The sequence below is a fragment of the Antechinus flavipes genome, chromosome 6 (assembly GCF_016432865.1).
Source record: "Antechinus flavipes isolate AdamAnt ecotype Samford, QLD, Australia chromosome 6, AdamAnt_v2, whole genome shotgun sequence".
Classification (NCBI taxonomy): Eukaryota; Metazoa; Chordata; class Mammalia; order Dasyuromorphia; family Dasyuridae; genus Antechinus; species Antechinus flavipes.
The window spans coordinates 7532676-7559044 of record NC_067403.1 but is presented as its reverse complement, the minus strand read 5'-3'; the positions used below and the strand labels follow the sequence as shown (position 1 = coordinate 7559044).

Below are 26369 nucleotides of genomic sequence, written 5' to 3'. Positions count from 1 at the left end.
CCTGGTCTGGTCCCAGGCCCTGCCTTTGGAACCCAGCTGGTTAAACACAGGAGAAGTGACACGGCCGTGTCTGGCCCTGGCTATGGCTCCGGCCCCTGCCTTTGAGTGTCTGTGGCAGGTGGGTATGCCCAAGCACTTGTGCTCTGACCGCCAGGGCTCACATTCACCAGACTAGCAACGATAATAGTAGGGTCCAACCTCTCGCTGCCCTCTGAAGGTGAATGGCCAAGGGGATTCTGTCTCCCCTTCTCCTCCCCCCTTCTCACCCCCCCCCCCCGAAGTCTTGGGAAAAGTAACCTTTATTATGGCCCAAATTCTGTAAAGGAAAGATGGTGATCCCTTTAGCAAATGAACAATTGCAAATGGGTTTTTCATTCTAATTTGGTCAGAGAGCAATATTTTCCATTTTTCTGGATTCTGGTGAAGTTTTGAAAAGCAGAATTTAAAGACAATATAATATAGCATAAAAAGAACTGGAGGGGAGATGAGGAAAAGAATGGAGGAGAAGGGGAGAGAAAGAAGTAAAAGGAGGGATTGAAGAACAAGTGTTGGATTGCCTTTCTTATACTTAGCAGTCACACGACCTTGACCAAGTAGCATGCTTTCTCCTGACATCAGTTTACCCATGTCTGAACTAGGGAACTTAGACTGGGAGGTCTCTGGCTCTTCTAAATCTAACTCCTCACCCACTTTTTCTCTTCACTCCATTGTCTTTTCTCACTTAGGTTCTACCCTCCTGGATGTGGCTTGTAATGACCAAATGAGGGGAAAGTCCCAGGCCCCGGAGAACCAGTTCAATTTAAATTGATACCAACATTGCCAACCACTTTTTACTCCTGTCATAATGAGTCGGTATGTATTATCTGAATCTAAAATTGATGTTTAACTCTATTTAAGCTCTAGAGTGGGGTTCTCTGGGTAGTACCATAGTGCTCGGAGTGTTGAGTCTGGAGCCAGGAGCCAGGAAGACCCACCCAGCTAGGTGAACCAGGGCAAGTCACTAAATCCGCCTGCCTCAGTTCCCTCATTTATATAACTAAGGGGAGAAAAAAATAGCAAACTCCTCTAGTATCTTTGCCAAGAAAATCCCAAATGGGCCCCACACAACTCAACACAAGTTCACCCTAGATGAAACTCATCTCCCCCCATCCCCGCATTCAACCACACAAACATTTTATTTGAATTAAAATGAGTCGAAAATCCCAAATGGGCCCCAAACAACTCAACACAAGTTCACCCTAGATGAAACTCATCTTCCCCCATCTTCATTGTCGGTATCTCCCCCTATCCCCGCATTCAACCACACAAACGTTTTATTTGACTTAAAATGAGTCTTTGCTTTCCCAGTGGAGAATGGACAGAATCCCAGAATGTATGATGTAGTAATAATGCATTAGACTGAAAATCAGAAAAAATAACAGCTGAGATTTGAAACAAGTTATCAGACCAATGCAGACTGCAGTTTCCTTCTCTGTAAGATGAAGAGTTGGATTATGTGGGTTTTCTTCCAGCTCTTACATTTTATGGATTATATGGATATATACAATATGTATAATTAACTCAACAATTACAAAAAAACAAAAAACAATTACAACACTGGGTTGGGCAATTCTACAGCTTGCCATATCTCCGAGTTAAGGGTAATACAAGAATTATCCCCATTTTCTAGATAAGAAAAATGAGGCTCTTCAACTTGCAGACAGTGGTCTTCTTGCTCTGTATTCCATGAAACAAAAGGGATGTGGACTAGAGCTGACAAATCCCACCCTTTCCAGAAAGCTATGATACCCTGGAGCAGGGGTCCTCAAACTTTTTAAATAAGGGATCATCAGTTCACTTTCCCTCAGACTGTTGGAGGGCTGGACTATGGTAAAAACAAAAACTTTGTTTTGTGGGCCTTTAAATAAAGAAACTTCCTAGCCCTGGGGGAGGGGGATAATCGTCCTCAGCTGCCGTATCTGGACCCTGGAGTTTTTAATTATCTTTTTCCCAAGAGACCTCACTTTCCTTTAATACGTACTGAGTCTCATGCATTTGTCATGTCCTATTTGCCATCTGCAAGCCTATACTTGAATGGATGCATTTCACATCCAAAAATAATAATTTGTACTATAGTTCTTTATTTTTTTGCTGACACACCTGGTGTTAAGTGAGTTGCCCAGAGCCACACAGCAAAGAAGTCTTAAGTGTCCGAGACCAGATTTGAGCTCAGGTCTTCCTGACTTCAGGGCTGATGCTCTATCCATTATAGTTATTCTGGAAGGTAAAACCCACCCATTCAGCTATAGACTTACAGAAGGCAATTATTTCCCTGCCTTCACCCCATCACTAACATAAGGCTCTGGATGCTTCATTGAGAACATCCGATTTCATTCGTGTGCCCACTTCCTCACCCAAAGCAAGTCAGGAAACTTATGAATGAAGCTTTATTAAAATAGTTCTGAAAGACTATTGTGGCCAAAAATGTGGTCCCCCTGAGGGGCTAGCCCTGTGATGGGCCTGCCTGAGCAGAAGTAAGCTGATTCTTGGATGACAGATACATAGTCCACCCCTTGGCCTGGTCCCAAAGCCTCTCCAGTTGCCAGGACCTGCCAGATGCTTGTTTTGCTGGCAGAGCCTTTGAGAACTTGGGGTCACCATCACACCATGACAAAGCATCAGAGCAAGGCTTTGGAGAAAGACATCCCAGCCCAAAGTAGGGAGCTGAATAAACTGAATTCTTAGTTACTGTTATCATCATTACTTAACTCTTGGGGAAAAGATAATTAAAATTTTATAGTCATTATTTCATTTGATACCAATAACCCTGCAAATTAGGCACTCATGAGGAAACTGAGGCTTGAAAACAAAAGGCTGTGATGTCCGGGGGGCATTAGAGAAAGGATTTAAGCACAAGCCTCTCTCTTCACTCCAAGCCCAGCCCCTTTTCTACTGGAGGTTTGTCTTTCACAAGGAGGCAGGTAATTGAATAAGGGTCTGGATTGGGGTAAAATGGGGTTTTGTATTTTTCTATATATCAGATATAAATCCTGGTAAGATGGAGTACAGAGCAGCCCCGCGGTCTTCTGGACAGCTTGACTATTGCTTTCCAAGTCTACAAGGGTAGCAATTCATAATGTTCATAATGTAATGGGCTGAGGCTTGAGTTGATGCACTGAGGTCCCAAGCACATGAGGCTAAATAGTCATTGGACCACACTCTATTAATATATATGCTTGGAGAAAGAATGGCCCCCGCCTACTCTTTGTGCAAGTCCTGATGTGTTGTATAGGAAATGACGATTCTGGTGGGTGGAGGCAGGGGAGTGAGAAGGGAAGGGGAGGAGAGCTCAGGCCCACTTACTCTGATAGCTGGCTTCCTGTCGCAGCTACCCATATTGCTATCGCAATCTTTCTTGCCTATATTTGCTATCGCAATCTTTTTTCACCTTTTCACTTGAATAAAGACTAAAGATTTTTTCCCTTAACCTGAGTTCCTGACTCCGGCTGATTTTAAATACGCGGTCATTACAGTTTGTGATGGACCAGGTTTTGTTTTGGGTTTTGTTTTTTGTTTCTTTTTTAATGTTAGCCCAGGGGCCAGGAAAGAAATAGCCGGAGACTAGGCAACATATGCAACAAGGTTGGGAAGATCTAAAGAGATAATTGAATTGCTGCTCATGAATTGCTTCTCTTTATTTTGGTGTCAGGAAACTGCAAGAATGTGCAGACTGCAAATGAAAGCAGACTGTTGTGTCCTTTCACCAGAAAAGGTAAGGAGTCCATTCCACATAAATCAAACCTTGCCCCAGTGTCTATAGGACCCGAAGACCCAGCCCAAATAACAGGTATAAAAATAGAAAGTTTCCCCTAACAATCAAAAGGTTAGTCAAGAGAGCTGGCCAAACGGAGTGATAGATTTGGACCTGGCTTTGAGCAAATTCAAAGGGAATTTGGTGATAACCTAGAGACTGTATGGTATCTTTATGCACTATGCACATAAACATTATGCATAGTTGTCTCTATCCTCTCAGAGAAGGTGACAAGGTCAAAGGAACAAATTTCTATTTTCTAGGTCATCAAAAATAATAAATGGGGAAATGGGGAAAGGAATAAAGGATAGAGGGAAATGCTCCCGTGTATCAGAAAGCTGAAAGGCAGAAAAATGTGCTACAGATAAGGAAGGAAGGAAGGAAGACTCTTAACTAATTTGGAGCTAAGTAATAAAGTCTATAGAGAGAACTACACTGCCTTAGGAAAAAGCAGCCTTTTGTGCTACAAGAAATGTGATGTGCATGCACCAGATAAGAGGTACTCCAGAAATTGATTACATGAAGTAAAAGTCAAACGTAGTTAGTGACAGCTTGCTGAGAATTTTAGTGACATTTGTTGGGGAAAAAATGATATCACCAAAAGGATTCTGTAGAGAACTATGTAGTCACGGGACAAAAAACCCATCCCTGAACAATTCAGAGGCACAGGTGGTGTTTTTAGCACTATTCTTATAGAAAGAAAGGAAGGCAGATATGGGAAATGAAAAGCTCTCTAAGAAACATTTTCACCATATTTAACAAATATTGGATTATTTGCTATCTTGAAGGTGAGCTGGGGAGAAGGAACACAAGGTTTTGCTTGGGTTAATCTTGAAAAATTATCCATGCATATCTTTTGAAAATTAAAAAGCTTAAAAAAAAGTACATGAGAATTTTTGGAGAATAGAATAAAATATGGGAATGATGGCTCCTTGTCCAAAAGAAAAGTACATCTAAGGGTGAGCAAAAGCATATTTACATGAATTCTTGTTAGAATGATCTGATGAGAAAGGATATTATCTGCCTGATATCATAGGCATTTCAATAACATTGATATTAATTCTTGAGAAAATCCTAGAATAGATCCTTAAGACACTTAATGAATGAACATTTAGAAAAGGATGGGGGGCATCTAGGTAGTACAGTGGATAGAGCACCAACCCTGAAGTCAGAAGGACATGAGTTCAAATCTGCCCTCAGACACTTAACACTTTCTAGCTGTGTGACCCCGGGCAAGTCACTTAACCCCAATTGCCTTGGGGAAAAAAAGAAAAGAAAGAAAGAAAGAAAAGAATGTGATGATTACACAGAACCAGAAATAGTTCCATTCCATTTATGGAGAGTTTAAATACATTTAAGAAAAGCATATTACAAATTGTTATTATTCTCATGAAAAAGATGGTGAAAGGACAGAAAATAAATTCTTGCAAACTGAAGAAAAATTTATTTTTTAAAAGAAAAATATGGGAAGAAGATGACTAGGCAATACACTAATTTATATAGATTTTGAATAGTTCTGATCAGAGAATAGTTGTTAAAGTTCAATGTCAGCTTGGAAGATTTTCCTCTGGAGTGCCCCTAACATTGGCCTTGGGTTGTAATTTTTTATTATAGCTTTTTATTTACAAAACATATGCATGGGTAAATTTTTCAACATTGACTCTTGCAAAAATTTCTGTTCCAATGTTTCCTCTTTTTATCTTCACCCCTTCCTCTAGATGGCAAGTAGTCCCATACATGTTAAATATGTTAAAGTTAAATACAATATATGTATACATATTTATACAGTTATCTTGCTACACAAGAAAAAATGGAGTGCGAGCAGCTCCACTATCTTCAGATAATCACCAGGTGATGTGGAGAGACCCAGAAAGTGGTGAATGGAAGGGACCAGATAGGCTAACTACTTGGAAGAGAGGGTTTGCTTGTATCCTACAGGTGGAGAAAGAATCAGATGGGTGCCAACGAGCCGTATTCACCTTGTCCATCGCAGAGAGACGGAGCAGACCCTTGAAACGAAGGAGAAGACCCAAGAAACATCGGGTGGTTCTGTTGCTGATTGTGCTCACCATTGAAAGAGTGTAGCAGTTATGGCGTTTGACTCATGGACATCGAAAATCATTGGACTTCAAAACCCTCAGAAATCATTGGATTCTCTGAGACATTAGATTGTTGTAGGACTTTAAATCCCTCAGGAATCATCGGATTCTTTGAGACATAAGACTTGAAAGCCCTCGGGAATCATTGGATTCTCTGAGAAATGATATGACTGTTACAGGACTTCAAAATCTGCTGGAATCATTGGATTCCCTAAGACATAAAAAGACTTTTGCAGGACTTCAAAAACTTGGGGGGAATCATTGGATTCCCTGATATGTGAAGCAATGGACAATAGATTGGTTTTGGACTATCTCTTGGCTGCTGAAGAAGGCTTATGTGTGACTGCTGTTTACATACCCTCCTTCTAGGACTTCTGGCAATCTTTTATATCATAATGTTGATTTATATCGTTTGTTATACCGTTACTTGGGTGTACAATTCATATTTGTTACACTACATTGAGCCTGCACTGACTGTGGGGAGAGTCATCACTACTAGCCTCTGCGTTGTTGCTATGTGCTTGTGTAATACCTCCCATGCTGATGGGTTTATGCATAATAAGACCCTTTAGCCCAGAAACACGCTAACAACCCCCACTTCCCTTTGGTGCTTTTCATCTCCCTTCCTGAGATGTCAGGGAGGGCGTGATTATCTCCTTTTTAGTGCTTTCACCTCCCTTCCTGAGAAGTCAGGGAGAGGAGATGGCTCAGTGGGTAGAGCACCAGCCCTGAAGTCAGGAGGACCTGAGTTCAAATCCAGCCTCAGACACTTAAAAATTCCTGGTTGTGTGACCATGGGCAAGTCACTTAACCCCAACTACCTCAGCAAAAAGCAAAAAGAAGAAGAGAAACAAACAAAAGAGAGAGAGAGATCTGAGCTCTCCTCCCCTTCCTTTTTCCCTCCCCTGCCTCCATCCACCAGAATCATCATTTCCTATACAACATATTAGGACTTGTATAAAGAGTGGGCGGGGCCATTCTTTCTCCAAGCTTATATATTAATAGAGTATGGTCCAATGACTATTTAGCTTCATGTGCTTGGGACCTCAGTGCATCAACTCAAGTCTCAGCCCATTACAAGAAAGAAGGCAAAAAATAACCTGGGAAGAAAAACAAAAATGCAAACACACAATAACAGGAGTAGAAATGCTGTGTTGTGATCCACACTCATTTCCCAGTGTTCTTTTGCTGGGTGTAGCTCATTCTATTCATTACTGATCAATTAGAATTGATTTGGATCCTCTTATTGTTGAAGAGAGCCACATCCATCAGATTGATCCTCATATGGTATTGTTGTTGAAGTGCATAATCTCCTGGCTCTGCTCATTTTACTCAGCATCAATTCATGTAAGTCTCTCCAGGCCTCTCTGTGTTCATCCTGTTGGTCATTTCTTACAGAACAATAATACAGAACAATAACATTCATATACCATGATATACACAGCTATTCTCCAACTGGTGAGCATCCATTCAATTTCCAGTTTCTGGCCACTACAAACAGGGCTGCCACAAACATTTTTGCACATACAGGTCCCTTTCCCTTCTTTAAAATCTCTTTGGGATATAAGCCCAGTAGTAATAATACTGCTGGATCAAAGGGTATGCATAGTTTGACAACTTTTTGAGTATAGTTCCAAATTGCTCTCCAGAATAGTTGGAGCCATTCACAACTCCACCAACATTGTATCAGTGTCCCAGTTTCCCCACATCACCTCCAACATTCAACATAATTATCTTTTCCTATTATCTAAGCCAATCTGAGAGATGTGTTGTGATATCTCATTGCTTTTGCATTTCTCTAATCAATAGTGATTTGGAGCACCTTTTCATATGGGTAGAAATAGTTTCAATTTCATCATCTGAAAATTATCTGTTCATATTCTTTGACTATTTATCAATTGGAGAATGGCTTGATTTCTTATAAATTAGAGTCCATTCTCTATATATTTTGGAAATGAGGCCTTTATCAGAATCTTTAACTATAAAGCTGTTTCCCCAGTTCATTGCTTCCCTTCTAATCTTGTCTGCATTAGTTTTGTTTGTACAAAAGCTTTTTAAGTTCATTTAATCAAAACTTTTCTATTTTGTGATCAATAATGATCTCTAGTTTTTCTTTGGCCACAAATTCCTTCCTCTTCCACAGGTCTGAGATCCTATGTTCTTCTAATTTATTTATAACCTCATTCTTTATGCCTAGATCATGAACCCATTTTGATCTTATCTTGGTGTACGGTGTTAAGTGTGGGTCAATGCCTAGTTTCTGCCATACTAATTTCCAATTTTCCCAGCAGTTTTTGTGAAATAGTGCATTCTTATCCCAAAAGCTGGGGTCTGTGTTGTTATAATTTTAATAAAATCACAGGTCATATGCTTATCAAATTGGAAGATGATAAAAAACTGGGAAGGAAAACTAACTGAAGTAGTGTCAGAATAAAAAAAAATCATACAAAATGTAGATGAGACTATGCTGTTGGGATGAACCAAATAAGATGAAATTTAATAGGGATGAAAAGAATCAGAGATTTTAGCAAGATGAAAAGTTGTCATGCGTCAGCTCCTAAAAGCTAATGCATTAGGCATTGAGTCATGACTTCCAAGAACAAGGAGTGATAGCCCACGGTAATGTGCCTTGGTCAAACCAGATACAGGTACTTTGTCCAGTTCTGGCCACTGCAACTTAAGGGACTATTGTTAAGTTGAGAGAAACCCAGAGGAAGGCAGCCAGGAAAGTAAAGGGTGTAGAGTTCATGTCTTACAAGCCTGGGTTGAATGAACTAAGGAGATTTCATATACTAGGCTCTATTCCAACATTTGGAAGGCTGCCACATGTGAAAGCTATGATACCTTTTCTGTTTGCTCCTCCCACCCCAGAGAGTGGGGCATATAACCAGGAACAATAGTAGAAGTTGTAAAGGGACAAATTTAGATTTAAAGAGAAAGGGGAAAACTTCTCACCAATTACACCAAATTATAAATGCAACAAGCTGTTTTGAGTGCCCCTTCACTGGAGGTCTTTGAAGCAGAGACTGGGTCACTATTTGTCAGAGATGTCATAGTACTGAAATCTCTTCCAACTCAAAAACTCTTCTAACTTCCCCTTTTATGTCAGAGAGCAGTGAGTACATCATTTAATGAATAGTAGGAAAGTATGAAGAGTCAATATCGAAGAAGGGAATGAACAATAAAGCTGCTGGCATCATATTTCTACATATAAAGTCTAGGGCAAGTCAAGTTAATAAATGCATTTATTAAATACCTATTGCATGCCAGGCACCGTGCTACATGCTAGGGACATAAAGAAAGGCAAAAATGATCTGTGCCTTCAAGGAGCTCACAATCAAAGAGAAAATGGATGAACTAGAGCAAACTAGATTTCCTAATTCATGGAGACAATTTGAACTAATAGTTTGAAATATAACTTTAGGAAGAGAAACCTTATTCAAAAAAGAACAGACATCTCATTATCAAAAACTAAACACCAATATAACGGTTCTTTTTTAAATTTTTTTTGTTTGATTTTTCAAGGCTAGGTCTCCCTATCTTTCCCAGGCTAGAAGGTGCTCAGCATAGTAATAGCATGCTTGGTACAGGTATCTGATTAGTTTAATCTACTACTGCTCAGAAATCCTGAGCTCAACAATTCTACCAGCCTCATCCCCCACCTCAGGAGCTATCACAAAGTTTGTGTTGGAGAAGACAGGAAATCTGGATCTAGTCTGATACACATTCTAGATTTGGTGAGAACAGTGTCAAAAAGAAACAACAGTCGATTAGGGGTGAGAGGGATAGAAAGTTCTTTAAAGTGGTATTCTGAAGACAGAAAAAGGGGAGGTGACTAAAGAAATCGATGTAGCACCATAGGGCAGCTCATTTTGCCCAGCTCATTTTAAAATGTGCACCTACAACAATCCTCAGGGGGAAAATCATATCTTACAAACATATACTGACAAGATAGAAAAAGAAAAAGAGAATTAGTGAACTACTTATTCATTTTAAAAAAAAAAAAAAGGTAAAAATAAACAAACCTAAAATAAAATTAGTTGAGGAATACATAAATTGGAAACCAAAAAATCTCATAGAAATAAAACTAAAAGCTAGAACTTTGAAAAAATTAATTAGCAAATCATTAGCTAATGTGATTGAAAATTAAGAGAATAGTAAGTCAAATCAATAAAATAGCCAATGAGTAAGGTAAAATATAACAAAACAATAAGAAGTAAATATGCTAACAAAACTAAGACTACAAAGTAGAGTGTCTTTTATATATATAATCTTTTTATTAATATCACTAAAAAAGTTTATCTATGGGGAAGCTAGGTGGTGCAATGGATAGAGCACTAATCCTGAAGTCAGGAGGACTTGAGGTCAAACCTGGTCTTGGACACTTAACACTTCCTAGCTGTGTGACCATGGGCAAGTCACTTAACCCCAATTGCCTCAGGGAAAAAAATTATCTCAAACCAAAAGTAAACACCAGATGTAGTGGTAATATGTTAGAACCTTTTTCAGCAAATAAGAGAAAAAAACAATGAAGTCCACTCCCCCCCTCCCAGTTATTTTATATAATTCTGAAAATATTAGCAACAATAATGAAATATGAAATGAGAAAGAAATAAAAGGCATAATAAAAATAGGTAGAGAAGAGCTAAAACTATCTCTATTTGTTAATGATATGGTGTCATACTTGGAAAATCCCAGGAAATCAATCAGCAAAGATACTTATTAAATAATTAATAGCTCCAGCAAAATAAACCCTCAAAAATAGATTGCATATCTTGAATTATGCCCCAAAAGTTATCAACCTGTGCATATCCTTTGATCCAGCAGTGTTACTACTGGGCTTATACCCCAAAGAGATACTAAAGAAGGGAAAGGGACCTGTATGTACAAAATGTTTGTGGCAGCCTTGTTTGTAGTGGCTAGAAACTGGAAAATGAATGGATGCCCATCAATTGGAGAACGGTTGGGTAAATTGTGGTATATGAATGTTATGGAATATTATTGTTCTGTAAGAAATGACCAGCAGGATGACAAAGAGACTTGGAAAGACTTACATGAACTGATGCTGAGTGAAATGAGCAGAACCAGGAGATCAGTTTACACTTCAACAACAATACTGTATGAGAATGTATTCTGATGGAATTGAATATCTTTGACAAAGAGAAGATCTAATTCAGTTCCAATTGATCAATGATGGACAGAATCAGCTACACCCAGAGAAGGAACACTGGGGAATGAGTGTAAACTGTTTCCAGTTTAATTTTTCTTCCTGGGCTATATCTACCTTCTGAATCCAATTCTTCCTGTGCAACAAGAGAACTGTTCAGTTCTGCACACATATATTATATCTAGGAATATACTATAACATATTTAACATGCATAAGACTGCTTGCCATCTAGGGGAGGGGGTAGAGGGAGGGAAAGGAAAAATTAGAACAGAAGTGAGTATAAAGGATAATGTAAAAAAATTACCCATGCATATATATTATCAATAAAAAGTTATAATTATATATTAAAAAAAAAAAAAAGACTGCCTACCATCTAGGGGAGGGGATGGAGGAGGGAAGGGAAAAATCAGAACAGAAGTGAGTACAAGGGATAATGTTGTAAAAAAATTATCCATGCATATGTTCTGTCAATAAAAAGTTATAATAAAAAAATAGACTGCATTTTTAAATAATAACAAAATCCAAGAAGCAATAAGAAGGAAAATCCCATTCTAAATAACTACAAAAAGCCCAAAGTATCTAGAGAACAACTCGTCAAAACACATGAGCTTGCATAAGCTCATGTACAAAATACTTCTCAATGATAAAAAGTACAATTTAAATACCTGAAAGAACATTTAGTGTTCACCAGTGGGGCATGCAAATAAGATGAAAATATTGCCCAAGTTTATTTTCATTTTTTAATGACCAGATCACCAAAGGAATACTTTATAGACCTTGATAATATCAAAATTCATTTGGTAAAATGATGTGCTTAGAAAATGGAAGCAAAAGAATTAAATTGAGGGTGAAGGTGAAAAAAAGAGCATACTGTACTTCCCGACAGGAATAGCACCAGGAATTCAATATCCCAGAATGAGTTGAAGCTGGAAATGAATAGTAAAGACAAGAAAGCACATTTTGGTTGTTTGCTTGTCTTATTGGTTTTAGCTGGGTTGTGGGTGGGAAAATGATGAAAGAAATAATACAAGCAAACAAAAGGTAGATGAGATGATTGCAATAGATGATAGTGACAAAACTGAGCTACCATTTTGCTATGCTTTTCTCTTCTAAGGAGAATGATCTTTGGACTAGGAAAGATAAGCTAAAATGGTTATGGTTGATTAGGGTGGAAGAGTAATCCAAATTAGATAGTAAAAATAATTCACTAACATAACTGATATATGCCACTGGTGAGTGGTCATTTGAAAAAAAACAATTTGCAGAGCATAGCATGCCACAAATTTAAGCTCTTCCACTAACTACCTATGTAACTTGGACTAATTGATCACTTAATCTCTCTAGACCTCCATTGATAAGGTCCTTTTTGGTACTAAATCTATGCTCCTCACAGTTGCAATTATATAATACTTTATATCTTAGAAAGATGTCATCTCACACTGACTTTGCAAGGTAGGTTTGACAAATAGGATCGGCTCCATTTCACAGATGGGGAGACTGGGGCTCTGAAGGGATTTGGCCAGAAATATTTGTTAGTATCCGAGCCAGGACTCAGAATTAAACTTACTATCTTTTAAGCTCAGGCTCTGTGTAATATCTTCTAAAGCTATGATTCATACAAAGTACTTACAATTCTGGATGCCATCTTCCAATATACTGAGTTCGGGTTGTTGGCACATTCAAGCCAATGTGGGCAAGACTGATAGTTCATTTCTGAAAGATATTTTATGCAGAATTATGAAGGCTGCAAAATGTGTTCTATGATACTGTGTTTCACAACATAGTAAAGACAGAAAAAATTTACAAACCACATTCCTGCTAAGTGGATGGAAGGCTACATTTGGCATCTGAAGACCTGTGTCAAGATCTCCACAATAGTTACTAATCCATGTGTTGAACCATTTTGAATCTGTTTCCACTCATTAGAAAGTGAAGACAGTTGGGGAACAAAGTGGTACATGGTTAGAGTACCCGGCTTGGAACCAAGAAGCCCCGAGTTCAAATCTGGTCTCAGACCCTTATTATCTATGTGGTCTTGGGCAAAATACTTACCCATTTGCCTCAATTCCTCCTCTGTAAAATAAACTGGAGAAGAGAATGGCTAACCACGCCAGTATCTCTGCCAGGAAAACCAAAAAGGATTCCCAGAGAGTTGGACTGAAAAATGATTAAAAAACAAAAATAACATAGTATCTATTGAACACAGTCAATGTTGAAAATCTATGGAAATGTGAATTACTCATGTTCTTTTTTTCAATAATATCAGGCAAAGAAATTGAATGTATAGGGAAAGAGATTGTGTTGGGGTATCTCAGTTTGAATCCCACTTTTGTTTCTTGCTAGCTGTAGCCTTGAGCCAGTTATCCTTTCCCTGTCACATGAGGAAAATGGACAAGATAATGTCTGAAGTGGCTAGCTCATGCTCCTAGGAGCTATAAAAACTTCTTTGCTAGAAGTTGAAATATAAAGCTTAAATGAAAAAATTTAGGGATGTGATATGATATACCAGCAGATATATCACTCTCTACTCTTACAAATTCCAACAACTTTCTTATTTGTACTTAATTTAGACTGGAAGATAGAAATAATTCTTTTTGAAAAATGAAGTTAAAATTATTTTTAAATCAATTGAAATATGGAAGCAGATTATTATATCTTTTAACATAAAAAGCAGCCACTTTCTCAAGTAGTGAAATAAACAATTATACCATTTAATCAAAATATTTCATTTTATTTCCCTAATACCAGGGGGAAAAAACTGAGTTTGTTACCAGATAATTACAATTCGGTGAACTTTTAATCAACCATCAAACATTTCTCATTAAAAAGTTTGGAAATGTTTTCCAGTTCTCAATTTTGTTAACTGGATTTATTATCGCTATAAATCATCTCCACCCACTTTAGTTATTTTCTAATTTGCCAGGTTTTATTAAGAACAGCATTAGCTGTGATACATGGAAACATGAAGGCGCCATCAGGATAATTAAAACACAGAAATAAATTGGAATATCTCAGATTAGCTGCATATGGGGTCATGAAGTCAGGTTTCAATCATGAAAAAGGAAAAAGTCACCTCTGGCTCCTCCTTTAACAAAAAAATCTCACCTTTTTGGTTTTTGCATTTTCTCTTCCATATAGAATGAATGACATCCCTCCCCACTCCCCACACTTTCCTAGGTGAGGAAGCTCCAATTCCCAAACTCCAGCATTGAGCACTTTTTTTTTGTAAGCTTTCATTTGAGACAGCCAGGTGATGCAGTGGATAGCGCACCAGTAATGAAACCAGGAGGACCTGAGTTCAAATCTAGTGTCAAATAATTGACATTAGCTGTGTGACCCTGAGCAAGTTACTTAATCCTTATTGCCTTACAAAAATGATAATAAAAAGCTTTCATTTCACAAACCAAAAACTGAAGTTCCTTCATAAAAACACATCAAAGTCCAATAATTGACCATGGAAAAGTGGAAAAATCCTTAGAGCTAGAAGGGATCTTGGGGACCATCGATAATACCCTCTATTTTTATAGATGAGGAAACTGAGTCACGTTTAAATGTCTTGCTGAGGGTCATGATGGTTAGTCAGTCTCTATCACTTTCCCCCCCAACCTACTCCAAAATAAAAGACAAGGGAGGCAACACAATGTTGCAGAATCTGAGAGACTTAGTAATAATTCAACTTGTTGGGATACAGTATCTCACTGTAAAGCAAAGAGGTTGAGCTAAATGATCTCTTCCATCTCTAAGACAAGATGATTCTGAATTATGGGAATAGATCAAAACAAAATGTTCAAAAAAATCTTCTAAAAATGGTAAGTACTAATTTTCTTAGAGGAAGTCTTCTAAAAATCTGAATACAGAAGCAAAGTGTCTAGAGTAGGGAAGCATTCATCAGTTAAAGGAGCCCTAGGTGATTGAGACTCAGGTTGGCAATGTGAGAAAATGGATTTTAAGGAAAACATATTTTGAGAATGATGAAAACTAATTTTTTTTTACAAGAACACAGGGAGTTGAGCAAATACCTTAGATGCCACTTAAAGACCTCATTTTCAAAACATTTGTGTGGCAGGGGATTGAACACTGGATTCATGATCATAAGAGCTGATTTTGAGTCTTGGCTCTAACACTGACAGAGGAATCAACAAGAAGTTATTTTCTCCAAATCTCAGTTTCCTCATTTGCAAAATGGGTTAATAATACTTAGATTACTTGCCTACAGGGTTGTTTTGAGGAAAGTAACCTTCTAGGGCCACAGAAAGTATCAATATTTCCAGAGATGGACTCATATAAGATCAGTTTTCACAAACTGATCTTATATAATATCAGAACCTGGACTTCTTTCACTTTGAATATTCTTAAATTAATGAGAATGTTAAACCTCTCACCTGCATTTGAAGGGCTTCCACACCACATGAGTCCATCAGCCATGTAGCCCAGCAATGTGTCCTCCAGAGTGAGCAGATCACCACGGACTTTGGTGAAACGATGAGCCAGCTCATTGGTCTTGCTCCAAAGCAGGGTCTAAAAAATAAGGGGCAGTTGGTCTATCACTATTTATCTGGCCCTCTCCACAAGTCAGGTCTCATATAGACTAATGGCTTCCTATCTGGATCTTTTAGGAAAGATATTGCAAACTTTGCAGTGCCCAGGGAAGAGTGACTAGGACAGCCAAGGGACTGGATCATTATATTCTAAGAGGAAAACTTTGAGCAGCTGAGAATATTGAACTTGGAGACTTGACAGTATATGATTGTGGTCCTAAAATATATAAAGGCATTGTGAAAAACTCATCCTAGGTCTCTCTAGAAGTCTGAAGTATAACCAATAAATAGAAGTTACAGAGAATCAGATTTTGTTTCAACTTAAGATTAAATTTGTTTTTGCACAAGAAAGATTCTGGAAGATCTGAGTTCAAGTTAGTTAGGCACTATTAAGCTGTGTGACCCGAGGCGTTGACCTCTTTGTGCCTCAGTTTCATCATCTCTAAAATAGGATAATGGCACCCATTTTACAAGGTTGTTGTGAGGCTAAAATAATATCTGTAAAACACTTTGCAAATCTTAAAGTACTGTAAAGTATCGTTGTTGTTTGACACAATTAGACTTGGGAAGTCTTAAGGTAAAAAAGTGGTTAAATAAGTATTAGTCATAGATGTTGTAAAGGGCAATCTGGACTATGAGATCCAGCTTTAATCCTAAAGTGAGCACTATAAGGGACCAGAGACATCCAGTCCAACTCTGTACTGATGAGTAAATTGAGGCAAAGATGACAGATTCTGGAAATGGGGGAAAGGGCAGGAATAATTGTATTTGGGAACCCTTTTTCCTAAGCTCTCTCATATCTTTTATCCCATTTCATCCTCATAACTTCTTAAACAGGACTTTCTTCTTTTTTAAAAATCCTTTTTGTCCTCTCAGACCTGTCGAAGAAGAAGGAATTTATGACCAAAGAAGAAATAGCGATCACTACTGACTACAAAATAGAAAATTTTGATTATATCAAATTGAAAAGTTTTTGTACAAACAAAACTAATGCAGACAAGATTAGAAGGGAAGCAATAAAATAAAACATTTTTACAGTCAAAGGTTCTGACAAAGGCCTCATTTCCAAAATATATAGAGAATTGATTCTAATTTATAAGAAATCAAGCCATTCTCCAATTGATAAATAGTCAAAGGACATGAACAGACAATTCTCAAGGAAATTGAAACTAATTTTAGCCATACGAAAAGATGCTCCAAGCTATTATTAATCAGAGAAATGCAAATTAAGACAATTCTGAGATACCACTACACATCTGTCAGATTGGCTAGAATGACAGGGAAAGATAATGTGGAATATTGGAGGGGATGTGGGAAAACTGGGACACTGATACATTGTTGGTGAAACTGTGAATACATCCAGCCTTCTGGAGAGCGATTTGGAACCATGCTCAAAAAGCTACAAAACTCTGCATACCCTTTGATCCAGCAGTGTTACTACTTGGCCTATATCCAAAGAGATTTTAAAGAAGAGAAAGGGTGCTGTATGTCAAGAATGTTTGTGGCCGCCCTCTTTGTAGTGCCCAGAAACTAGAAACTGAGTGGATGCCCATCAATTGGAGAATGGCTGAATAAATTGTGGCATATGAATATTATGGAATATTATTGAACTGAACCAGCTACACCCAGCAAAAGAACTCTGGGAGATTTCTATGAACCACTACATAGAATTCCCAATCCCTCTATTTTTGTCTGCCTGCATTTTATATTTCCTTCACAGGTTAATTGTACACTATTTCAAAGTCCAATTCTTTTGTATAGCAAAATATCTGTTTGGACATATATACATATATTGTATTTAACTTATACTTCAACATATTTAACATGTATTGGTCAACCTGCCATCTCGGGGAAGGGGTGGGGGGAAGAAGGGGAAAAGTTGGAACAAAACATTTTGCAATTGTAAATGCTGAAAAATTACCCATGAATATATCTTGTAAATAAAAAGCTATAATAAAAAAAAATCCTTTTTGTTCTGTAAAATTGGGCAATTGCTATTCAATGCCACCCCTACTAAGAACTGACTGCACTGTCCCAAGTGACTCAGTTTCCCTTCTGAGCCTGAGGTGAGGGTTTTTTGCCTATAAAATGAGGAATTGGACCAGATGATCTCTACTATCTCATATCTAAAAATTCTGTGAGAACAGAGGTAATTAAGTAAGTTTCTCAAGACCACATAGCTAGTTAAGTTTTCCACAACACTTGCAATCCTGTGATTGGAGAAAAACTTTGTGGAGCATCCTCCAAATTCCCCTTTGCTACAGTAGGAAGTCAAAGAGGATTTAGGCAGTTCCCAAGGGACATATCGGAATAGATATGCAGCTGTAGGCCCTAATGAAGGTATATCATACACCCACTATATTTCATTTGGATTTCTCCTCTTGGATATGGAATGGAAATGTGGCACAGTGGATAAACTTGGGTCCAAATTTTGCCTTCAGTACTTACTGCTTATGTGATCTTGGGCATATCATTTAATTTCTTAATGATTGGACCCACACTTAACACTTTACACCAAGGTAAGATCAAAATGGGGACATGATTTAGGCATAAAGAACAAGATTATAAATAAATTAGAGGAACATGGGATAGTTTACCTCTCAGACTTGTGGAGGAGGAAGAAATTTGTGACCAAAAAAGAACTAGAGATCATTATTAATCACAGAATAGAAAATGTTGATTATATCAAATTAAAAAGCCTTTGTACAAACAAAACTAATGCAGACAAGATTAAAAGGAAAGCAATAAACTGGGAAAACATTTTTATAGTTAAAGTTTCTGACAAAGGTCTCATTTCCAAAATATATAGAAAATTGACTCTAATTTATAAGAATTCAAGCCATTCTCCAGTTGATAAATGGTCAATGATAAATATGAACAGACAATTTTTAGATGATGAAATTGAAACTATTTCTCCTCACATGAAAGGGTGTTCCAAATCAGAGAAATGCAAATTAAGACAATTCTGAGTTACCACTACACACCTGTCAGGTTGGCTAAGATGACAGGAAAAAATAATGATTAATGTTAGAAGGGATGCGGGAAAACTGTGACACCGATTCATTGTTGGTGGAGTTATGAACAAATTCAAACATTCTGGAGAGCAATTTGGAATTATGCCCCAAAAGTTATCAAACTGTTCATTCCCTTTGATCCAGCAGTGCTACTACTAGGCTTATATCCCAAAGAGATACTAAAGAAGGGAAAGGGACCTGTATGTGCCAAAATGTTTGTGGCAGCTCTGTTTGTAGTGGCCAGAAACTGGAAACTGAATGGATGCCCATCAGTTGGAGAATGGTTGGGTAAATTGTGATATGTGAATGTTATGGAATATTATTGTTCTGTAAGAAATGAGCAGCAGGATGACAGAGAGACTTAAAAAGACTTACATGAACTGAAGCTAAGTGAAATGAGCAGAACCAGGAGGTCATTATATACTTCAACAACAACACTGTACGAAGATATATTCTGATGAAGGGGATATCTTCAACAAAGAAAAGATCTAATTCAGTTCCATTGATCAATGATGGACAGAATCAGCTACACCCAGAGAAGGAACACTGGGAAATGAATGTGGACTACTTGCATTTTTGTTTTTCTTCCCAGGTTACTTTTACCTTCTGAATCTAATTCTTCTTGTGCAATAAGAGAACTGTACGGTTCTGCACACGATATAAGTGTGCACATATATTGTATCTAGGATATACTATAACATCTTTAACATATATAAGACTGCCTGCCATCTAAGGGATGGGGTGGAGGGAGGGAAGGGAAAAGCTGGAACAGAAATAAGTACAAGAGATAATGTTATAAAAAATTATCCCTGCAGGGTTCTGTCAATAAAAAGTTATAATTAAGAAAAAAGAAACTGCACTGAAAAAAAATTTCTTAATGATTTAGGCAATTCTCTAAGACATGGCTTCTTTATCATAAATGGGTTACAATGTGCTGATTCTGGGGTTTTTAATAGAAGAAACTCTCTAAACAAGAAAGTCACAGATCCTTCACATATTACATGTTTTCCCAAGTCTGTTGTTATTGTTGTTTGTCCTCCTTTCTGGAAAGAACATCAGGGAGGTGATGCCATGACATGCAAGTGAATTAGACTGAAGTGAAGAAGGGCTGGGCAAGGTCACCTCCCTTATTTTCCACCTCATTGCCAACTGGGTCCAGTGGCCAGATCAAGATCTGACCCTAATCTCAGAGAGGAGGAGTTTGACCTAGGTCACTTTGCAATATACTTCTCTTAGTCAAGAAGATAGGAATCTTTCCTGTGAGCCAACCGTGAAGATAAGGAGCATCAGTTTCTCTTATTGATCCTTTCAGTTGATATTAAAAAAAATAGCTCATATTTAAGTAGTGCTTACAAAGCACTTTTCTTACAACCATTGCAAGCACAGTGGTGTAAATACTGTTTTATCTTTTACAAATGGGGAAACTGAGACTAAGACAGGCTCAATCACTTGTACAAGTTCACACATTTGCCAAATGATTGATCCCAAGCCAGGATAGCCCAAGGAAAAAGCAGAAAGTGAGTGGAATTTGTCTTTCCCAAAAACTTTCTTTCTCCTCTTTCCAGATACCCAGCATGAGCTTTTTATCATCTGAAGCTAGCTCTCCCTGACCTGGTTCCCAAACTGGCCTCAGCCTTCCAACTGCAGTTTTTTTTTTTGTTTTTTTTTTTTTTGGGAGGGGTTGTTGTTGTTTGTTTGTTTGTTTGTTTTGCACCATTCTTGCCTCCACTGTGTGCCTGCCATTTTCAAAACCTACCTCAGGGAAGGTGACAAAGTTTACTCTTATGGGAGAGGGCTATTATCCAACTGCTCCCCAGACAATCCTCCTTCCTTTCCAGTGAACCCAAATACATTTGAATGTATTCTGGAGGTGGCCCTTTCTTTGTGGTTTAATGTTAAAGCTCAGAAATTCAAGCCAAGGAAAATAGATGTGCTCCTCCAGGATGACTGTGGGAGGAAAATCTGGAAAAGAGAGTCTTGTCCCAACCCTCAAATCACATGTATATATAACTGCCTTCCCTGTAAAAGGACAAATATTGACTAAGCCTTTGTTGGGTGGGAGGCACTGGTTTTGATGCTGAGGTTTCCCTTGGAAGTATAAAACCCGATTCCTCATATAGTTTATTATCTGCTTGAAGAGAAAAAACTAAACAAATGCAAACGGGGAGGAAATAAATCAGAAGAGAGATGTGGACACTAAGTGCTAAGAGACGTTGGAGGGGGCTGATATCATGGTGGTCTAGAGTAGACAAAAGGAATGTCACAGAGGAAGGGAAAGAAAGCCTATAGCTAAGACTTGAAGCAGAGGAAAGCCTACTCTTTAGAAGTTTTAGGGAGTACAATGGCCAGGAATAAGGGAGGATTTAGAGAGGCTGTCATCCCTCCAATATTCATTATGCCCCTTCTGTATATAGAGTCCCATGCTAGCTATAGGGGAAATCAAAAAAGAAATACTGTGTATTCATCCCAGACTCAATTCATGCTTTGTCCTTCCCTATGAAAAGCAACATAAACTAACCAGATCACCTTGGACTTAGGAGATGATTTCAAATCTTGGCACTAACACCAACTAGAAAACCCTCAGCCTCAAAATCCACAACAATATAACAAAAATGACATTATTTCTCCCGCTTACCTCATAGTCCTTTGAAAGCCTTAAGGCACTATATAAATGTGAGTTATTATTATTACATAAGGCATCATCCCTCCCCTGAAGAAGTTTAAGCTCTAGCGGGGTGATAAATTACTTATTGATAACTATAATATCTGTCGTCAGATCATAAAATTATTTTTCTGCTACAATTCCTCACTGCAATGACTCTTAAATCAAGATGGCTTTCTCTATCTTACAACTTACATTTATTTCCATGGCAGTAGAAATTGTCTGTGGTAGTTAGTGTTTCATCTCTTATAAGATCATGTCACGAAAGTCCCTGTTGCTATAGGCAACCCCTATCCACACCTATCTACCCCAGGCCTTCTTTAGCACAGAGTGGCCTACCCTGTGAAGGTGAGCATGGGCTTTGGGGTATCTCCTATCCATATCAGTGCTGTTGGCTTTTCCTACTTGCTGAATATTAATATTTCTTTAAAAATGACTTCATTAATAATACAAAAGTAGATCTGACCAGAGTGATTCAGGATACAAATGTGTATCTACAAAGTTCAGTGACTTACCTTATTACAAGGTATAGGATGAGCAGCCAATGCCATTAGTGGCTGATAATCTTTTTCTGTAATGTTGCATGGGTTCTTGGAAATGAATGCTTTTTTAAAAGCTTTCCATATTTTTAGACAATCCTTTCTGCAGAAAAAAAAGAAAATATCTTTGTGTAGGGTCCAATTGAAAAAAGAATACTCAATTCTTTAACATCAACCATCAACGAAGGATTTAAGTGTCTCATTTCTTGGATATTTAAATACTAGGTTGAGTCGGAGAGTTGATAAAGACCTTACTTTTCTCAATGAAAAAAAAAATCAGTCAAATTTGTATTGACTTCTAAATTACTTTAGATTGACACTCGTTTCTGTTCCGATTTTTTTTTCTCTTCCTCCCTCCACCCCCTCCCCTAGATGGCAAGCAGTCCTTTATATGTTGGATATGTTGCAGTATGAGATAGTAACATTAATAAAGTACTTCCATACTTACAAAGTATTTTCCTCACCAAAAAATACTACAAAATAATTAGGACAAAAATGATTTACCTCCATTTTATATGAGGCAATTAGGCGGCGCCATGGTAGAGAGAGTGCTGGGCTGGGAGTCAGGAAGACTTTCTAAGTTCAAGTATGGCCTCAGGTACTTAACTAGTGACCCTGGGCACTTACCCCAGTTTGCCTCAGTTTCCTGATCTATTCAATGAGCTGGAGAAGGAAATGGCAAAGCACTCCAGTATTTTTGCCAAGAAAACCCCAAATAGGGTCATGAAGAGTTGGACTTGACTGAAGTGATTCAACAACAGTACAATTTTATAAAAGAGGAAATTGATGACTTGTTCAAGGCCATGCAGTTAGAGAGTATCAGAGTCAGGATGTAATGGGAAGAATACTAATGTTGGAGTAAGTAAAGCCAAGTTCCAAACCAGATCAAGAACAAGTCCTGTAGGAGGCTTAGCTCAACCATGAAGGACATAGTTCATTTTTATCTATTCATCTCCATTTCCTAGGCTAATGCCTTATGTAGAATAGGTGCTTAAAAGCTATTTGTTGGATTTAAATAAAGACTTCCCCCAATAAACCTAGGTCAGATTTCCCCATGCAGTATCCAATGCTTTAGACCGATTTCTCCATCATTTATTCTTCTATCAGAGTTTGCTGAATTTATTTATCCCCAGGTTCTTATATGCAAACTAGTTTAAGGGGGAAGGGAGGGAAATCCTCATACACTAAATAATATTTCAATCTGAGAAATGGTTGAATGTGTAAAAATCTGTGTGGCCCAGTAAAAACCTGTGCTGTTTTTGGCCTCAGAGGATCGGAACTCAAATCCTAGATCCTGGACCTCATTTGACCCTTGTGCCTCAGTTACTCATCTGTAAAATACAGAGATTACAAAAGTCACTAAATTGCATACATTTTAACTAATGATAATACCACTAGACCTATATTCTCAATGGTATTTTTAAAAAGGGAAAGGACCTCTATGATTAAACATATGTACAGCAGAATTTGTTGTAGTAGCAAAAGAACTGGAAAATAAAAGGGTTTCCATCTATTGGGGAGTGGCTAGAGAAATTATGGTACATAAATGTAATAGAAAATTATTGGGTCACAAAAAATGAGAAAAATGGAAAACCAATATGAAATGATGCAGTAAATCGGGCAAAACCAGAGCAATCTATATGACAAAATCATTAGAAAGAAAAATCATTTCTAATGACTTTTGGACTGGAAATGATGAATAAAAATAGGTTATAAGGGAAAAAAAGAAAAGTAACTTTGAAAGGTAAGTTTCAATATGTTGACAGACCACAGTTCCCAAGGACCAATGATGAGCATACTATCTCTTGGCACCTCTTGGCAGAGGGGTGATGGACAAGATGGAGAATGAGACACATGCATGGCCAATGCAGACATTTAAGTTCCTTGACTGCAAACATTTGCCCCTTTTTCTTTCTTTTTCACTTGGCAGGAGTAGCAATGGAGGGAAGAAATGGAAAGGAAAAAAAAATACTTGTTAAAAGCTGGGGAAAAAATCTTTACAACAAGTGTTTCTGATAAAGGTCTCATTTCTAAAATGTATTCTTATAAATTTGACACAGTTCTTTATATGTTATCCCCCAATTGAATAAATATTTACATCCAAAGATATGAACAATTTTCAGATGATGAAATTAAAGTGATCTATAGTCATATAAAAATGCTGTAAATCACTATAATTAAAGAAATGCAATTTAAACAACTCTGGAGTACCCCCTCACACCTCTCAGATTGGCCAAGATGACAAGAAAAGAGAATGATAAGTGTTGGAGGGAATGTGGGAAAACTGGGACACTAATGCATTATTGGTTGAGTTGTGAAATAATCTAATCATTCTAGAGAGCAATTTGAAACTATGCCCTAAGGGGTATCAAATGGTGCATAATTTTAAGCCAACAGTGCTATTATTGGGTCTGTAATCCCAAGAAAATCATAAAGGGAAAAGGATCCACGTGTGCAAAAATGTTTATATTAGCTTTTTGGGGGGTAGCAAAGAGTTGGAAAATGAGTAGATGCCCCTCAATTGGGGAATGGCTGAACAAGTTGTGGTATATGAAGGTAAAGGAATATAATTGTTCTATAAAAAATGATGAACAAGCCGACTATAGAAAACCTGGAAAGATTTACACGAGCTGATGCTGAGCAAAACAAGCAGAACCAAGAATAGATTGTACACAACAGCAAGAATGCACAATGATCAACTATGAAAGACTTGGTTCTTCTCAATGGTTCAGTGATCCAAAGCAATCCCAATAGACTTTGGACAGAAAATGCCATCTGAACCCAGAAAAAGAACTGTATTCTTTTTTTTGTTTGTTTGTTTTGTTTTTTCAATCTCTTCCATGTGTTTTTCCCTTTTGCTCTGATTTCTCTCTTCCAACGTGATTTATAAAACAATGTGTATTAAAAATAAATAAAGTAAAATGCTTGTTAAGTGAAAGAAATAATTGTAAAATGAAATTTAAAATGAAATGAGGTAGATGGATAAGGTGCCCTCCAAAGTCCCTTCTAGCCCATGATGCTTGGACCATAAGACACAAATGAACTTTAGAGTCTATTTGCCTCATCTTACACAGGGGAAATGAGAACTCTTTCTCCAAGTCGAACAAGAAGTTAGGAGCAGTCAGGACCCAAACTCTTGTTTCCTGATTTCCCCACCCTGCTACCTTCCCTCTAGGAGCATATGCATGTAACTAGAATATCCTATAGCCAGGCTACCTTTGCCCCAAGTATTGGATCACCAATCAAACTCAGACATGATGGCAGACCACAGGCAAGACATTTATCGGGGTCTTGGGGTGAGGAACGAAACGAAGTTACATTTACCTATGAGAGTTTTATGGAGCAATAGAAGTTTCTCCTATTTTTATTCACTCCATGGAAATAGAGGGGTTTCTACAATCCAGTCCCTGATGACCATGGCACTTTGTCCCCAAACCCTGCAAGCATACATCCAAGCTAAGGACATGGAAGAGAATTCAAAAGCTGCTCAGGGAGGTTAGATTAATGGCTACATGGAAAAGAAGGCCTTGAATTTCTCAATGAAAACATCTGCCTTCATGAACAAAGAATAGCCTATTGTCATGATCATTTCAATTGTTACTGTTCTTTGGAGTTTGAGAATCACACTAAGATAAGCGAAAGATTATCATATGTGGAGGGAAGCAGGATGAGCCAAGAGGAAGCCACGGGGCAGGCAAAGACTCATTCACACTTTCTTGGCTAAGGATCCTCCCCTACTAACCTGATACATATGATCATCAGTTTATATCTGTTGTCATTTTTCCCATCTCCCACTGTAGCTTCTGGGGCAGTTACATGGCTTAGTGGACAGATCATTGGGCTTGGAGTCAAGAAGACTCATTTTCACGAGTTCAAATTCTACCTCAGTCATTGATTGTACAACTCTAAGCAAGTCATTGTTTGCCTCAGTTTCCTCATCTGTAAAAACAAGCTGGAGAAGGAAATGACAAAAAATACTCCATTACCTCTATCAAATGCGGTCACAAAGAGCTGATGTGACTAAAAACAACTGAATGATTAAATCTAATTCAACTGAGAAAAGGAAGATAATATAACCACCCCCTGTCTTTTCACAAACCAGGGTGGCCCCGTCATATTGTTCTTGTCTCCTCGGCTTTGTAGAGGACAGATCAAGCTTCATGCAAGGAAATAGAAGGTTGGGAAGAAATCCTCAGCAAGATTTCATAAATGCCCTAGAATCTCAGAAGACATTTAGAAGCCAGCATTTGTGAGGGAAGAGATTCTCTGTGTCTATGTTTCTCTGTGTGTATATTTCTCTGTTTCTCTCTCCCTCTTCCTTCTCTTGTTTTGCCCCTCTCCTTCCCCCCCCCCTCTCTCTACTGCCTTTCCTCTCTCTCTCTGTCCCTTTCCCCTTGTACTGATGAATATTCATAAGTCTTCTATTGGCATAAAGATCTGTGACCAAAATTGGCTACAAATGAAAGTAACTCTCCTTCTTTCAGTATCCTGTCCTGGAATACCTGCTTGGCAAACACCTGGGCATTGCAATCAGGGGCAATGTTGCAGATAAAAAGGAG

General features: G+C 37.9%; 1 protein-coding gene and 1 non-coding gene across 2 annotated transcripts in view; one reads left to right on the top strand and one right to left on the bottom strand.

The window, feature by feature from the left end:
- The window catches only part of CD38 (CD38 molecule), a 98474-nt gene that overhangs the window by 33899 nt on the left and 38206 nt on the right, over positions 1–26369 (bottom strand). Inside the window, exons 2-4 of the mRNA XM_051967248.1 lie at positions 21787–21913; positions 15440–15575; positions 12688–12770 (exon numbers count right to left, since the gene is read on the bottom strand). Coding sequence (XP_051823208.1) covers positions 12688–12770; positions 15440–15575; positions 21787–21913 — 346 coding nt within the window. The remainder of the gene's footprint in view (positions 1–12687; positions 12771–15439; positions 15576–21786; positions 21914–26369) is intronic.
- LOC127542159 (small nucleolar RNA SNORD45) lies at positions 838–923 on the top strand. Its single transcript, XR_007948556.1, has one exon. It is a non-coding gene; the product is annotated as a small nucleolar RNA SNORD45 (small nucleolar RNA).